General features: G+C 36.9%; 2 protein-coding genes across 2 annotated transcripts in view; one reads left to right on the top strand and one right to left on the bottom strand.

Annotated features, from left to right (window-relative positions):
- The window catches only part of LOC306877833 (syntaxin-12-like), a 194,288-nt gene that overhangs the window by 109,947 nt on the left and 65,948 nt on the right, over positions 1 to 18,393 (bottom strand). The gene's annotated exons all lie outside the window — the stretch shown is intronic.
- Positions 6,125 to 18,393, top strand: part of LOC306878018 (uncharacterized protein) — a gene marked incomplete at its 3' end in the record, with an annotated part of 20,604 nt that continues 8,335 nt past the window's right edge. Inside the window, exons 1-5 of the mRNA XM_079430097.1 lie at positions 6,125 to 7,002; positions 8,915 to 9,080; positions 9,185 to 9,898; positions 9,991 to 10,104; positions 10,992 to 11,059. Of these exons, the coding sequence (XP_079286223.1) occupies positions 6,730 to 7,002; positions 8,915 to 9,080; positions 9,185 to 9,898; positions 9,991 to 10,104; positions 10,992 to 11,059 (1,335 nt within the window). The 5' untranslated portion in view covers positions 6,125 to 6,729. The remainder of the gene's footprint in view (positions 7,003 to 8,914; positions 9,081 to 9,184; positions 9,899 to 9,990; positions 10,105 to 10,991; positions 11,060 to 18,393) is intronic.

Below are 18,393 nucleotides of genomic sequence, written 5' to 3'. Positions count from 1 at the left end.
GGATTCGGCGGCCCGGAATCCTGGCCCGTCAGCCGCCTAACGGGTGCGGCAGTCCTCCTCGACGCCCCCTTCCTGGACCCACGAGGACACCAGCGTGCACGCACGGGGAAGAGACCGGTCTCCCGAGGAGAGGCGCGTTCGGCATTTAACGGCGGCGGTGATGAGGCTCTATTCACGTCAGGTGCGCCTCATCACACGCCGCCAGCCCTGGCTGTTTCAGCGCCCCTCCTCTCTCACACACCCACTCCTGTCGGGAGCCTGGTGAAGGGCGGCGAATACGGGACGGGGTGGTGATGATGGACAGGGGGGAGGCAGTCGACTCGTCACAATATATATATATTATATATATATATATATATATATATATATATATATATATATATATATATATATATTCAATAGTAGTAGTATTATATTTAGTGCTAGTACAATTTATGGCTAATAATACATATATAGAAGGTTCATATTATTACGTTAATATTAATTATTAATTATTATTTTGTACCCATTGCAATATCCATTGTCCATATATTTCACTACTGCTAAAAGGTTTTAAAAATGTATTTTAAATTATTAATATTAAAATCTTTTAGTGGTAAAATAGATGGTTATGTAATAATAATAATAATAATAATCATCATCATCATAACAGCAATAACAAATGTAATAGTAGTAGTGTTACCATAGTATTATAATATTTACTATAGCTCTGTTACTACACATATTATTTTGATATTACATTTAAAAAAGCAACAACAACAACTGTGTACCAGTGAAACATTCATTAGATAATGGTTAATTATTATTTTACATTAAATTTAATATACCTCATTTTGAAATATATAGAAAGAGATTATTTTGTTTTTAATATAGGAATTTTATATCAGTTCACAGAACTCCCTGCAGAATCTTCATGGACTTCCAGGCTGAAAACCCTGACATTGAAGCACAAAATCTAGAATAACCGTGTCTGGACAGTTTTTCCGTTAAGCTCAAATAATTTTAAAATAAGGCTCGCATTGATTGTTTTTACAGACACCTGGATTTTTAGGGGCCCTCTGCCAAAGCATTGTCATTTAAGACCGCTTTTTGTGGTCCAACTGCACAAGCCCCACCTGTTCCTTAAATCCTTTGAGCTGCAGCAATCAAGCAATAAATAAGCTGCCAATTTGAATGCACTGAGGCTGTTAGACTGGCAAAGATCAAAGCCTTCTATGTTAGCACAGCAAATACAGCATAGAGCTGAGCACCTCCCCTCCCTAAAACAAAACCTACACACTGAGCATAATTAGCCAGCATCTCCCCAGGCACTAGCTTAGCTGGCGCACTCCTCTCCACTACTGTCAGAGCAGCAATGACGGGCATCAGTACAGCTATCGCAAACACAATATGCTCTTTTATTTTCTTGTTTGCAAAAATCAGCCATTTTATGCACAGTCCCTTGACATCGTTCTGGAGATTGCTTTATGATTCTGCTTTCTTGGTGAAATCGGCCCTTATGTAAGCCTAATTATGCCCCTCAGGACCACGCAGGCCACTCAAGGAGACTGAAGAACATTTAAATGAAGAAAGAAGAGGTGCACAATACAAAGATAAGACTATCACTTGCAGCAATAGCTCACCCAGAAATTAAAATTCTGTCAGTATTTTTTCATTCTCATGTCATTTCAAACCTCTGTTGTTTTAATTCAGTCAAAAACAAAAGGAGACGTTTTTGAACGATTATTATACAACTTTTGCGATACAATATCTATCTATCTCTATCTATCTATCTATCTATCTATCTATCTATCTATCTATCTATCTATCTATCTATCTATCTATCTATCTATCTATCTATCTATCTATCTATCTATCTATCTATCTATCTATCTATCTATCTATCTATCTATCGAAGACGTTGAATTCTTAGAAAATAATGCACACCTCGGGCATATAGTGCACCCCCCCCCCCCCCCCCCCCCCCCCCCCCGTCTCTTAATACATTGTGTGACCTTCTTCAGCATCAATACGTTCATCACCTTTTGTAATAGTTATGCATGAGTCCCTCAATTGTCCTCAGTGTTAAATAATGGATTTCAAAATCATACAGTCAATGTTGGATAGGGTTCAAATGCTGGAAAACCAAAGAATTCGCAGGAGCAGGAGGGTTTTTCTGAAGAACAGCAGGCAGTTGAACTACTCAGCACAAACAAGGGACTCATGAACAACTATCACAAAACATAAAAACAGTTGTGGATCATCCAGGAAATGACACATAGTATTAAGATTTAAGGGTAAGTAACATAACAACATATTTGGAACAATATGAGGGAGAATAATATAAATAATGATTGGATTGGATTTTAATTTTGGGGTGAACTGTCACTTATGGAAAGGTCAGGTAGCGGTAGCTGAAACAATTCTGTTTTTTTTTAAATGGCCATATTTAGATTATTTTTCCATATTATGTAAGATTTCTGTGTGCTTAGAGCATGTACTGTGCTTTAAAGGGCAAAAGTTACACTGTTCACACAACACTTGTAGTGTTAAGAGTGAAATTTAGAGCACTTATGGGTCAAAAAAAAAAAAACATGGGGGCACTGAATGTTTCTGTGAGAGAAGCACAACCTTATACTGAGCACAAGCTTGAGAATCTGATACTGAGTTTGACTGACATTTCAATCTGTCTGTGGCTGGTGTGGAGTATAGTTCTGTATGCTAGTACCTCTGTTTTCTGATCAGAAGCTGATGAAAGGCTGGCCCATTTATCCAACCACCTTGTATTGCAGAGAAACATTAGTGACATGGTTTATCTGTCTTGGCTTTTTGAATCTTAGGTCTGTAAATGTTCAAAGTATATTTTCATATATATATATATATATATATATATATATATATATATATATATAAAAACGAGTAGGCCTAACTGGCTGCTGGAAATTCAGCTTTGCCATCACAGGAATACATTACATTAACATTTTAAAAAGTTACAAATTTAACAGTATTTTTATTATTTTTAATAGTGACAACCAGTTCAGTTGAAGTCAACTGAATATGAGGGTTACAAATGTTTATAAACCAATTTTCTTTTTCCAATTTCAACAATTTAGCCTTGAACAACATTCAGAAATTCAGTAAATTGCTGACACATAATAAATGGTGATGCAGCCGCTGTGGCATTTACACAGGGTTGGTCTCAGACTTTGAGTGAGAGATAGACTGGCATTTTGGAAAGGTAGAACAGCTGTAGGCTCCGTTTGGGTGGCGGGCTTCTGAGAAGATGTTCAGCAGGGGTGGACGGATGGATGACTAGAGTATGACAAGCGCTTCAAGCAAATGATGAATAACACGCAGCATATGCATTTCATATAGAATTTAAAAAGTGCATTGATCTGGCAGTGAAGTAAGTGGTGCACTTGAGAAAGCCATTAACACTGCAGAGCCTGTATTATACAATAAAACAGCACAAAGTAGTCATGGAGCCAAATAGCATTGCTTAGAATTTCTAAGTTATTTAGTTTGAATGATAGCTACATTTATTTGAATTACCACACCAGTGCTCTGCAGTGTGAAGAAATGTTCTGTTCCCTGGCTGGATCCTGTTAAAGTTACGGTGAAAACTGGTAGATGTTATTTCTGGTAATTCTTTGTAAAAAAAAAAATACAGTGGTATTTCTTTCTGCAGGGGGTCTTTTTTGCAGTACCAGTAGTAAACGACTCAATTTAGTAGTAAAGCTTTCAGAGGCTCCAGTACATCCTTGTGTTTCTATTTAAAAGGGCAAAGGTTTATATTTCCAATGTTTTGCAGGGTTGTGGTTTGTACATTGAAACATGAGTCTGTTGAGTGCTTGAAAACAATGCTTGATTAAAAACTTAAAACACTTTTTCCCACATGTCCTTTTGAAAGCAATGTTTATTTAGTAGTAAAAATATTTAAGAGATTTATGGAAGTTATTTATTGCATTATTTAATTTATTATTAGCTTATTTTTATTTTAGTTTCAAATAGTACTAAAACTGAAATAAAATAATATAAAGCTAAATAGAAATATTAAAAATGTTTCACATTCACAAAATTGTTAAAATATTTAATATGAATGTGTTACAATAGTTTTTGCTCTGGTATCAAAAGTGTAAAATAGGGTTCTGTAAGTGTTTTCCACAGACATGTCCCTTCAACCATCAAGCCGTGTTGATTAAACTTCACTTATGGCAGTCTTTACAGTGTGCAGCATCACAGACTGGTCAATTTTCTTCCTATATGAGATACAGAATGCAGACAAAATAGTACCACCACTGTGAAGAATTATCTGTCTCACAGAGCATGTCGTCTTTTGATATGCTGTGTTGTAGATATGACAGTACCTGTGATGATTTATGATACAGCCATAATCTGATATTCCACTGCTTCACCTCATTTGTGTGTATCACCCACGCATTAGCTCCCCTCACAGGCCAGACTCATAAGCAAAACTCACTTCAGCGATTTTTACCCTTTACTCTTTTTTTATTTTATTTTATTTTTTTATGATTTTATTTTTATTTATTTATTGGTGGGAGGCTAGAGGTTTAGAATTTTAGTGTTATTCACTTGGGCCAGTGACTATTTAATTTTATCTCTATCTATCTATCTATCTATCTATCTATCTATCTATCTATCTATCTATCTATCTATCTATCTATCTATCTATCTATCTATCTATCTATCTATCTATCTATCTATCTATCTATCTATCTATCTATCTATCTATCTATCTATCTATCTATCTCTGCCTATCTATCTATCTGCCTATCTTATGAGAAAAAAAGGTGGTGGCTTGACAGAATGTTAAGCAACTATTGCAGTAAAGATTGATGAAGAGCAAATTATTTGTAAGCCATTAATGCTTTGCATTTAGAATGCTAGCATTTGCTATTGCTAGGTAGTACTTGGTTATGTAGAAGCTTATTAGCTTATTATACGAGTGAGTGAATAAATGATTATGTAAAAATTAAGAAACTGAAACCAATTTTGAGGACACATAAAATCAGCTTGTTGCTGTTTAATTGAGGCTTCCTACATTATTCAGTAAAATGTTGAATTTAAACAACACAGTCTCACTCCTCCTCGTCACATATCGACGCTTGGTCATTGCCCCCTGGCGTCAACATCCGAGGCAGAAGGTACCCCCCTTTGCGTCGCTTTTCAACGTAGATGGCCGTCCTATACACGTCCATATAAATCCCTCATCCTCGGATTCTGACGCAGGGAGGGGGGGTCAACCAAGGAGAGATATGGTGCGCTGGAAAATTTCGGTTTTCATGCTCATAATCAGTTGTTTAATGTTAAAATAAGAGGTGGATAAACTGGTAATTCAGTGTGATCACTGAATTACCAGTTTACCCACCTCTTATTTTATCGTATTTTATCGTATATGGACCGCGCATTGCGTTATTCAAATGATCCGTGATACGCGATCCGATCACTTTCTCTATATAATTTTTTCGTTGTTTGAATAACCGTGGGAAAAAATTATAACAATTAATAAGCCTAGCGTACAATGTGTTTTATTAAACTGTAATCATGTTAAAATGTTAAAATGCTCATTTTTCCGCACATGCGCAGAATGAAGGCGGACGTATTCGCGATCGATCTCAAGCATCCCCGCTTCTCAAATCGGCTGCAAGGAAGTAAGTGTTGCATGCAAACTTTAAATTATGTACATCCCTGACCTATCAAAAATTATAGAATTATGTCAAAAGTTTGTTGTATTTGTAGCTGCTGTTTTTTGTGCTTTGCTCTAACGTTAGTTAAGGGATAGAGAAGTAACGTTATCATGATTAATGAAATGTGCAGTATGCTAGACAGTAGATTAGCCTAGGTACACCTTGGGAATAGGGTAAACTAACTTCAAATCCATCTAAACTATACATTTTCAGAAAGCCTATCTCGTCTAGATGCGATTAAACACGCAGTGTTACCTTCCTCCAGTCTTAGTCAAGGACAGTTTCTGAAATGCATTTCCATTGTATTGAATTTTTTGGAAACACATTGATTTTCAATGTAATTCCATTCACGGGGCTGTAACAAGTTGCGGGGATTTTAAGGCCTCTAGCTTGCAGTCTAGTGTTTTCACCAAGTGCAGTAAAACTCTTAGGCTAGTGTGTTCAACAATACAACACTGTTCAATACTTAAGTCAAAAGCTGAATAGGTGTCATTTAACATAACTCTTGGCAAGGAGAATAATTACTGTGTTTGTTAGGATGATGTAGAATACACTGTAGAGTGTGGCTATTTAAGGGTGTTCACTCAAGACATTGAATTAGTCCAGCTAAAATATAGTTTACCTGCTGATGAAGTTTATCATTGGTAATCTGGTAAGTAGTTTTTTTTTTCATACTATGAAATTTACCTGACTGACATCACCTACCCAATTTTTAGATCACCAGTAGACAACTTGAGACTATCATGCCATCCCAGTGCCTTTATTATGCCAGGGAGTGTTTCATTCAATAATGGTTTTGCTTGTGTGTTAGATGGCTGTCCACACGTATATTTGATGACTGAAACTGTGGACATAGGCCTGTGTATTTTTGACAGTAATAAAGACCTTATTGTAGAACAGTCCAAGCCTAATAGTAGGGCAACGGAGAGCCCATACTTGGGATGGTCTAAATGAATGTCATTTTGAATGTGCCTTTAGGCAATTTCTGTATGTGTGTTGTGGTTTTATTTGTATGACAATCTGTTTGCCTTGAAAATGTGCTATGTATTTAAATATCATAATCATTTGTGTGTGTGTGTGTGTGTGTGTGTGTGTGTGTATTGTACAATTCAGAATGACAAAGCCAAAATTCAGGCCTTGCCCTGCTTGCCAGGTCAAGAACCAGGTCAGCAGGAAGTGCTGCAGTGCCTGCTACGCAAGCCTCAGCAATTGTAAGAAGATGGAGGCCCTCAAAGACAGGCTGGATAATGAGTGGGGGCAGGGGGTCTGGAAAAACCGCAATGCAGCAAGAGTGGTTTCTTCTGCCCAAGTTGCGGTAAGTTAAAATACTTATACTTCATGTATTGGATGGTTGTCAATATGAGTCTCAAAGCACATTAACATCAATACTATCCTACTGTCAGCTATCAACATTATCATTTCTTACTGCGTAGAACAATCCAGCGTGAATCAACCCATATTTCTGTTGCTTGAGATTCACAGAGTGCTGTCGGTAAGAATAGGTATGAAGAAAATTGACATAGACCGAATTTGCGAAGTGGCAGCTGACTATAACTGAAAGGAGCACAGAAAACTGATACTTTCCTTGGCTTCATTACTCAGTGTTAACTGCCATTTTGCTATTCTGTTTTTGTTGTATCAAATTTTCTCATTCCTCTACCTAATAACCGCACTCACTGATTTCGAGGAACAGGGATATGGGTTGATTTACACAGGAGTTTTCCTTTAAGGTTGGTCGAAGATGCTGTCATGTTGTGACTGAACATACAATTTTATAAAAGTTACCTTTCACTGACATGTTTATGCGTGCATCCCACAGACCTTGACTTAATCTAAAGCTGGCACACATACCATTAACGGGATGACATTTGGATGGATGTAAACTTCGTCCAAAATCACTCATGTTCCCTCAATTTACTTATCAGCGCACAGATACATGTATCATAGACTTTACATGTGCACAAATAATGTGATTATTTCCAATAATCAGAATAAGGACTTAATCGCATTATGATGTTTACATGTCAAGAGCAAAGCACTTCACTCCTGTTTACATGCAATTTCCAAATTCTTATTATTCGCTAAGAATTATGGTTAACTTTTTAATGCTGTACTCACATACCCCACTAAACAGGATAAATTATGGACTCAGAAAGAGCACAGGTGCGTTACTATCCGCTGTTTTAATTTATTTTACATCTAATCCAAAACACTTCCCCACCATCGTTTCTGATATGCGTATTATTAACAGGTGCGTGTCACGTCATTCATGTACATCACACACACATGCGCACTTTGGTCAGAGCAGCAATACTGCGATTAAGGTGTTTACATGCCTGTATATTTCGATTCAAATCGACATACGCCACCTACGTTAATGCAATTATTCTTGCTGCGATTATGAACTTACTCACATTATTTAGATCGAAGTATTGCGTTTACATGAGGTTAAGTTTAATCGCAATATTGTCAAAATCTCACTATAATCGCATTAAGAGGGTCCATGTAACACTGTCTATCCTATGCAACTGGCGAGCTTTCTAATAGTGGTGACCAAATGTTTTCTTGTAAATAAATGGTTTACAAAAAAAACTTAAGAGTTTGCACCAATGTCAGCCTACTTATTTTTTCTTTTTACTTCAACAATTTATTTAATTTCTAGTAAAATTGCACTGCTAAGGACCATTCATAACTCTGTTAAGAAACATCCAAAACTAGAGATAATACCTCTGTCTTGACACTGGGAGGCTGTGTAGAATATACATGTTTTATTTTATTTATTTTTTTTGTCTTTAATCAGATAAGATAGTTGAGAGTGACAGATACGAGTGGGAGAGAGAATTGGGGTGCGATCTGGATCTGACCACTGGTCAGGACTCGAACTCAGGTCACCACGGTACGGTGCTGGTACTCCAGCCAGTTGTATGATGACCAGGGCCTAGGACTACCTTTCTTAACAGAGCATTCGAAAAGAGAAAGACATTGGTATCAATGTTGACAAAATCTTTTCCAGTTTCTGATTAAATTTCTATTCCCACTCACAATATGGTAAAATATTAAATGAACTGCATTTATATAGCGTTTTTTCCACTCCTTCGAGCATCACCCACACACTCATACACTTGGTGGCTGCCATGCAAGGTGCCAACCTGCACACTAATTACCAGTTACTAGTCACTGACTGACACTTTGTTAATAATAATTTCAGTACTTTTTTTTCATTTCAGGTGCAGAAACTTGCTGCTTTGGGCTATATGCCCATTTTATTTATGGGCAGAAAAAAAAACAATTCGTTGAGAGCAGATATATGTGCTGGAATGCCACTAACTGAGGGCACACGACCTTTTGTTGATGCCATGAAGAAGGCTTATGAGTATTTACTTATAAAGCAAGGTTAGGGTTATGCAGAACTCATTACTTTTTAAATTATATTTTATAATGTTTCTCTTTGATGTATACAGATTAAAATTAATGTCAACTTGTTACCTCCTTAACAGGACCTCAGATGTCTCAGCCACAGACCCGGTCTGACCAGCAGATCCAGACCCAGCCTGACCAGCAGATCCAGATCCAGACCCAGCCTGAGCAGCAGATCCAGACCCAGCCTGAGCAGCAGATCCAGACCCAGCCTGAGCAGCAGATCCAGACCCATCCTGAGCAGCAGATCCAGACCCATCCTGAGCAGCAGATCCAGACCCAGCCTGAGCAGCAGATCCAGACCCAGCCTGAGCAGCAGATCCAGACCCAGCCTGAGCAGCAGATCCAGACCCAGCCTGAGCAGCAGATCCAGACCCAGCCTGAGCAGCAGATCCAGACCCAGCCTGAGCAGCAGATCCAGACCCATCCTGAGCAGCAGATCCAGACCCATCCTGAGCAGCAGATCCAGACCCAGCCTGAGCAGCAGATCCAGACCCATCCTGAGCAGCAGATCCAGACCCATCCTGAGCAGCAGATCCAGACCCATCCTGAGCAGCAGATCCAGACCCAGCCTGACCAGCAGATCCAGACCCAGCCTGACCAGCAGATCCACTCTAAAGCTCACCAGATTGATGATGGTGCCATCCTCAACCTCTACTTTTTGCCCTCTCCACCTCATCCCCAGACTCACCCTGAAGCTCAGCAGCTCCAGATTAAGGCTGAAGTCCATACTCAACCCCAGCCCCATCCTCAGCATGAATCTATCCTACCAAAGCCCCGCAAAAGAAAACAGGGTAAGGTGAATTTTCTTTGCAGCCATTCTCTATATTTATGCAGAATTAATTACATTTAAGTTTAGTTAGGTTAATGTTAATTTCAACAACAGAGACCCAACCCCCAGAGTCTCCGGTCCACCATCAGCCCCAGATACAGGTCCAGCCCCAGCCCCAGCAAATTCAGCTGCTGACTGCCAAGCCAAACCCAAAAAAAATAAAAAAGGGTAAAGTAAACTTTCTTGCAGCCAATCTCTTTTGCAGAATTCATTACGGTTTAAATAAACACAATGTACTTTCTGATGTAAAACTAGTGAACAGAGCTTTATTGGCACTGCTAGAAAATTCCAATTGGTGTTTGATGACATTACAGTAAGCAATTCCATGCTGTAAAGGTAAAGTGAACTTTCTTATTGGCCAATTTATAATTTATTTATTTATATTTTTGTAATTAGGGAAATACTGTTGTCCTCAGATTAATTAGTTCTCTTTGATTTAGATAATTTTGATACAACAGTTAGGTCAAGTCAAATTATCTGTTATATTCTGATTGGTCGAGAAATGTTCAGTCATGCTATTTGACTAAAGATGTCTTTGGATTTCCTCACTGACTTTTTGCACTGGTGTTATACATCACTCCGCATTTTGCATTGAATTGACCTACACCAATGTTCCATTAGTGCGAAGATAACAGATTTATCAAACTCCTGCCTCTTGGCTATTGCCGTACCGTGTGGTTATCCAACCAACCTCTCTCTTACTTGTGCTATATTGTTTTAGTATTTTACAATGGCCAGTGTGATACACATCTGCCTTTCGCACATCTGTGAAAAAGAACACGCATACAGTACACACACATTATAAGAATCGGACCTGGGTTCCCAGATGCACTGCACATTGATGGTGCTGGCACTGTAACCTGTTTTAACCCAGCACAAGTTCTGTGATTAATGGTGATTCCATATTCTGTGAAACCCTGCTTAGTATAAGTTATGGGTTCTAGTATAAGTTATGGGTTCATATAAATACACAAGGCCTTAGATCAAATGCAATACTTCTATTTATTGATTACCATTTGTTTGTCAACAAAACCTTTTTGCCGGTGTCGTTTCAGGGTGCCGAAAATGCAGCAAGCAAAAAGTGTGGCAATACGACACTATCATTGACAAAAGAATGACAGAGGTGAGATGTAGAACCATATTTCTTATTAATGTCTCTGATATCCTCCTCATTGTACAATATTACTTTATAGCCTACCTACTGATGTTTAGCTCACGTCACCGACCAGTGCATATAGCCAAGCATGAATGTCATTACTGTCAGTATGGTTTTGTGAAATGGTAACAGTAACTACATAAATATAATTAAGTGTGTGTGTGTGTGTTTCTGCAGGATAAGGCTGAAGTAAAGGTACGCTGGTTGCCTTGTTCTCAGTGGTAAGTATTGGCTTATAGTATGTATCCATTCATACTTGACTATAATGTTTCCTGTCAGGCCTTTGTTTTTTGGTAGTGTTGTTTTAGGATGATAGTGTAGTATCTACACACATTGGCCGCAAACGGTGGCTGCAAACTGGCTACATACAGTCTTGTTTGAAAGTCTTCCTTTGTAAAGCCTGTCCCCTGAACAGTAACACTATGTAACAACAACATGATGCGTACTTGGGTAGCAATGTGTATTGTCCGTTGTGACATGACACAATGATGCATGTAATAACATGGGTGTCAATGAAAGCGATGCATGTTAAGGCTGCACTGAAAGTGCACGCATGATCTTGCTTTCACAGCATACTTGCATTGACTATAAATTGGCTCTTAAAGTCTGCATGAAATCAAAATGGACTATATTTATTTTGGTTAGCAGATATTGCTATTTTTGTGTTGAACAATTAGTCCTTGTAAGTCACTCCAAAAAAAAAAAAAAATGTGTTTGCCTTTGTAATCTTGAATCCAAATCTGAGAATGCTCCTCCCCTCTAAAATGACGTGCCCTCTCTGATAACGTCAGATTTACAGCTTGGGCATGAGCCTGACATCCGTAATCACTCCCCTCCAACTGTCACTTTACTACATCTAATCAGTTTAAAGTAGAAAAAACAAGCCACAACCTCTATTTTCCTTATTCAGTATTCTATTTCTCTAGGAACTACATAAAAATATGGAAGTAAAATCAGTCTCAAACTTGCGCTCCCTGCTAACTTTAATGTCGACTGTATATTTGAAGTCCATGTAAAGAAATTGCAAAGGGAATTACCAATTAAAAGAAATTAGAAACAGACTTAGTGAAAATGTACAGTATAAGCTGTGAATGTTGTATTCATTGTGTACAGTTATTCTCCTGATCTAATGTGAGATGTGCACTACTTAATTACAGTGGCAAAGCCTGGGAGGACACATGGGAGCCGGCCAGCCAGTTCCCTTCCTGAGCTTAGTGACCTGAAGTTTAAAAGAATATTTCAGAAGAATTATACACATACATGCATAGGTATGTTTCAATTAAATTTCCCCTCATTTTTTACAGTTTCTTCCTTCTGAAATCATTATTCATGCTCAAAATACATTTATAGAGAGAACTAATAATATTCTTTATACATTAAATTCATATGCAGTGTTCTATAGCATTTCTAATTGTTCATATGTATTGAAATGTATTGATTATTGTTAAACTTTTTACCTCTGACCTGTCATTGCACTGAGCACGCCATAAACCACAAACCTGATAACATTTGACACTTCAATTAGGACATTCAGTATACACATGCAATTTGCTGATTTTAGTGTGTGTTCAAATTTTTTATTGTTAACTTTGTTCTTATTTGTTGTTTGCCTTTACTGTCTTTCAGATGGCACTAAATATGTCTCAAACTCAATTTGTTGGATTTGTGCAATGAAAAGTAAAGATGTTCTATTTATGACTTTGGTTCTAATAAAACACTGTTCATTACTCCTTGAAAAATTGGCTATTTTCGCTTTTGTCAGTAAATGGACTCAGTAAATTCCTGCTTGTTAACAAAGTTAAGGTCTCTTTTAAAATTATCCATCGCTGTTATCCTGTTAAATCTTTTTAAGTTAAATTAAGAAAAGATATTGATGTGAAATGTACTTTCTCTTTAACACACATCCACACATCTTTTGTGTAACACCTAGCATATGGGTACTGTATCTCTTCATTTTGTACGCTGCACTGTTCTACTTGATTAAAAAAAAAAAAAAATATATATATATATATAGAAATTTCTCACGAATTAAACACACAATTTGTGCTTCCATTTCAAAATAGATAAATATTTTTTCACTGTATCGAAGTTAGTGTCACCATGTTGACAAATACTAAACTCACTACTGAACCATTTTAAAATTTGTTTTACCACACTCAGTGCTCTTAGATAAAACTTCAGCCTCATGTGTATTCTACTCTTTTGCGTCTTGGATGTTCACCCACATGATGTATAATCTTGGATTAGGCTACTTTCTTTACAGATCCTGATGATATTCCTTTTTAAAAAATGCAACATTAACCACAGCACAGTGATCTAATTCCTTATCACAGAGACTGACCCAATGGTTTGATGTTAACCGTGTCAATTTCTGTTTTATTGTCTGTCTGTCTTTCATTCTCTCTATCTCTGTCTCTCTCACACACACACACAGAACTGCGGTCGCTGTTGCCCTCGTACTGTACTGGAACAGTTTTGCCATTCTGAATGTCATGAGGAAAAGAGTCTGCCTGCAGAGGAAAATTACACACTCCAGCCTGGAAGCAAATCACACTGGTATGCCCTACACACACAATACTACAGCTAAGTCAGTAGAATTTGGTGCAACTAACATACACTGTCAAACAAGTGTTACAGAAACTGCTGTTTTTATGCATTTATGTGTTATTATGACGTGGTCATATGCAGTGTTAAGTGACTGTCTGTATGAAGAAATCATACTGTATAATGTTAATGTAATTCAATATTACCGGTAAAATAACCACTTGTGCCACAAAATGTTGTATGACAAAGTTCAGCTTTTGAGCCCAGCCTATTGTATATGTGATCAGGGGATTGTAGTTCATGCCATTTTGTCTATGCTGTATACTTACATTTTGCATAGACAAGAAAAGCTCTTTGTTTAACCGCGTTCATTATGCAGTACAGGCTCAATGGGCCTGTACTTTTGACCAGATCTTCTTCAAAGTAACATAAGAACTAATGAGCTTTCATTTGTCAGACAATGTAAGGAGATTGTTGTCATTTTAGTACAAATTATTGAATCTCATATTTCTTTATGATTTCCAGGTTTTCAGATATTATTAAGCTACTTATCAGATGCTGTGAACGGAGTGATAAGGAAGACCCAGCCTATGGACAGCTCCTGAGAATAAAATGAGTGTCCATCATTTTATCTACCAAATGGATCTCCTATGCATTGTACTTACATCTTTCATGTGAACTCTTGAGCATGTCCATGTTCTCTGTGACCAGATGACATACCCATCTTTTAATTATATTGACTGTTGTGTGCCGTGAATAAAATATTCATAACACTAATAACAAATCCATATTTTCAGTGTCTTGATACATTGATGTGTATTGTGCTGAAATAAGTGCAATGACAATGTTCCTAATAGTTTACTATTCTCTTCTTAAAAAGTTTACTTGATACATTGTGTGTTGTCCTGAAATATGTCCAGTTTAGAACATTTGGCCTTCTGTGGCAGCAGAGATCCTTGGAAAAATACTATTTTGGGTATGCACATGCCTTAACCCCTTCAGACATGCATCCACTAAAATGGACATCACATGATGTTTTGTTTAAACCAATATTTTTTTTTTCATAATATGAGCAATGCCTGGTCACTGATTGGTCCTCGATCACAATGAGGATATGACTCCTAACTTAATCTGATTGAGCTACAGGCATAACAAAAGAGAGACATGACTAACCAACTAGACAGGAAGAGGAAGAAGTCCACATTTAATTTTTTTATACAATATGCAGATTTAAGTTTATGATAGCCTCGTCAATTTTTACTAAATTAGGAAATATATATCAAATGATAATATTCAAAGTTATTATGAAGATCTTTCAGAGTTGCAGAACACGGGTTTTTGTTTTTTTTGCTTTGGACATGAGGTCTTGAAAGCACCTCATGAATTACTTGTATAACAGGTTGAGACATTATTGGAAGCATTTCAAAGCTAAATACTGAACTACACATTCAAATGTTAATGTTTTATGAACAATTCTGAATTATTATGGAAATTAATATTAATATGATTTAATTTATGTCATTAAAGGGACAATAGCCTGTCAATCAACTTCAATATTGCACAATATTTGTCACGCTGAACAACAATTTTTACTGTATTTGCATAATTGTAAGGGATAGGTGTAGACGTTAATAAAACACAATCTAACAGGCAGCAAATTAAATTGTTGCTACCGAAAAACGTAAGGCATCTGGACAAGAACGTGTGACGTCGCTGCTCAGCTGGGATCTCATTGGCTGTGATTTTCTCTTGTCACCCGCAGTGGTTGGACTATCTTTTAACTCAAATTAAACAGCGCATCATGTTACAAAAGCAGGTTTTGCTGATATTATCAAATTAGTAATATATTAATTTAACAATGAAGTGTTTCTATGTTGAGAGAAATCATCACTCCTTTAGCGAGATCCTAACCCTAAGCATAACTTCAATGAACTACAAATAAAAGCGCCAGATCTTCCCGTTCCATAGATAGAATGAAAGAGACTTATGGGTAATGTAGTTTAAAACTTTTTTATTAATGAAATTAAAGAAATAATATCTCTAATGGAAAACTGGATATCTAAATATGTTCATTGTGTAAACCTCTATGATATGTTTAAGCAGGCTGGAATTTGATATTTTACAGTGAGCAATGCCTTTAAAAATGCCTTTATGCCACCTTTCCCTATATTTCTGAAAACTGTGCCCAACATTATGTAATCAACATAGCATAAGTAGTAATCCTGCCGATTTTCTCTTTGATACATTAGTTGGACTCTGATTTATAGCAATTTCAAATGTGCAGTTTTTGGCGCTTCCAGGGGGTGCTACTCGGCCCCTGGGGGTAGAAGAGCAGTAAAACCTACATATATGTATTCCCTTCATCATGGGCAACAAACTGTGTTGAGTCATATTTATATCTGACAGTTTTCACAGTCCACCCTATTCTATTCTTATGTCATGCCTCATATAGCTTTCGACAGGACATTGTGAGGTCATTTGGTGAAACATGGAAAAAATAGAAAGATATGCTTTAATAACCACAATAACAACAACTACAACAATATATTATTTCTTTGATTTATTTTAAACACCAATATAATGCTGAACCTGCAACAACTTGTCATTATTTATTCCACACTGGTAAGCATTAATCAAGGACAATTTATACACATTGTGACTTCACTATTACACAAGGACAAATACATGCAGTACTAAGAATCACAATATAAAAAATAAAATAAAAAAAATTCTGATTAGCAAATGTAAAAATGTCCATTTCACCCCCTTATCCTTCTCCTCATGTGCTGGACATCAGTAATGTGCATGCTCTTGGTTTTAATGCAGTACAAAAATCACGTTGATCATTCCTGGTACATTGTCATTTCCAGGGGATGCTACAGAGTCTGTGAACGTGTAAGCTGTAATTTCACTTTTCTCACATATTTTGGGTGATACATAGATTTTACATGCTAGATTTTACCTGTCTATGATGTATGAAAGTTAATAATGTTAACCCTAGGCCTAAATGTCACAAAGGCCATGGTAGTTACATTCATTATTATAAACAAATATCAGCATGTGACATATATTGACATGGGGGATAAAACAAAGACCTCTAGTGTGTTGACAACACAGAAAGATTACAAAGGTTACTTAAGGATCAAAGATGTTTTATTATCATTCTATAAAACGATGAATGAAAATGTAGAAATGAGACAAAATCAAGAAAAAATTACCACAATAACACCATGAAATATTTAAAATGCCTGAAAATAGTAAGCAATCAGAATCCAGTTACAGTTTACACAAGGCTGCCAACTCTCACGCAACTTTACATGATTGTCATAACTAATGGTAATCACTTAGTTGGGTTACAGAGTATTCAGTCAGTTCATAAACAGAGAAAAAAACAGATTACAATTAACACAAATAAGGACAAGCTGTGATAGAAAATAAGTCAAGTATAGTTAAGTATAAAAAATAAATTATTTTATCATTGAATCTGGTTATAACAATAATGGCAAATGTTCAATGCAGGTTAGAGGTACTGTATACTGGGCTTAGAAGAATTTTATTGAGAAGACTTATCTGTGCTAAAGGCCATGTGACTTCAACCATGAGGAAACTCATGTCAAAATTTATTTTTCTAGAAATCATTGATACTGGACTGAACAAAAGAATGCTATCTAAACACATGTATGGAAATTGAATGTTGCACTTTGAACTCTTCTTCTCTTTTTATTCCCAATCTTTTGTTACGACGCAGCACTGCACTAAGCATTTTACAGCGTGTTGTACTCTGATTCTGTATGTGACAAACTGAATTGTGAATTGCATTTCAACATAGAGTCCAGGCAGGGCTGTACTGGGACTAAAAAAATAAATAAAAAAATCGGCCCTGGCATTTTGGCCCATACCAGCCCACTACATACGATCAAAATGCTACCCATCTTTGCAAGCCCTTGAATACGTATACCAACTCCTATTCCATAAAAGCACTAAAGCCATAGCCTATATAGGAAAGAGTGAGAGTTGACATTAAAAAACTAAACACTGTAATTTATTAATATAATAAAACTATAATCCACACAGATGAATCCTAAAACTAGTTACGACATCCGTCTTGTGTGTGCCTGTGTGTTTGAGGTAGAAAGAGAAGAGACATGAGGAGAGACAATATGGGGTGAATTTTTGTTAATATAATGCAGTCAAGGTACAGTATTCTCTGATAAAAGAGGCACACAAAGCTGCATCGGCGTAATATACGAAAAGGATAAAGTTTTTAAATAAAGAAACTATTTAATACGTCAGCGTTTGCGTGATCACTGAGAGCGCAGAGGGAGAGCAAAACAAAACGCTGCTCATGAATTAGAAGCACAAAACCAGGATTTATTAAGGAAGATGTCAAAGGAGTTCGATATAAGCCAAGAGGAGACTGATTTTCCTTTGCAGAAGTAAGGAAACGTTCCGGTTTTTACTGTCGGCAGAAAACAGAAATACATACACATCGTGGATGACATGGGGGTGAGTAAATTATTTTGAAATTTCATCTTTGAAAGAGAACTAATCCTTTAAAGCTGGTTATATTACATCCTCTGTTTCATCTTCTGAAAGTTCAGAGTCACTATGGTATTCATCCGAATCACTTTCAAAGTTAATTTCTGTTCCAGTCAGAACTTGCATATAACAGTTCTTTGTGTGCTTCAGTATTTTGTTGATGGCTTGTGTGTTCTTCATCATGAAGCTCTGCAGACCTTGGATTCCCTCTTCACTCA

Source organism: Barbus barbus (assembly GCF_936440315.1).
Source record: "Barbus barbus genome assembly, chromosome: 12".
NCBI classification, from domain to species: Eukaryota; Metazoa; Chordata; class Actinopteri; order Cypriniformes; family Cyprinidae; genus Barbus; species Barbus barbus.
This window is presented reverse-complemented; position numbering and strand designations above follow the sequence as displayed.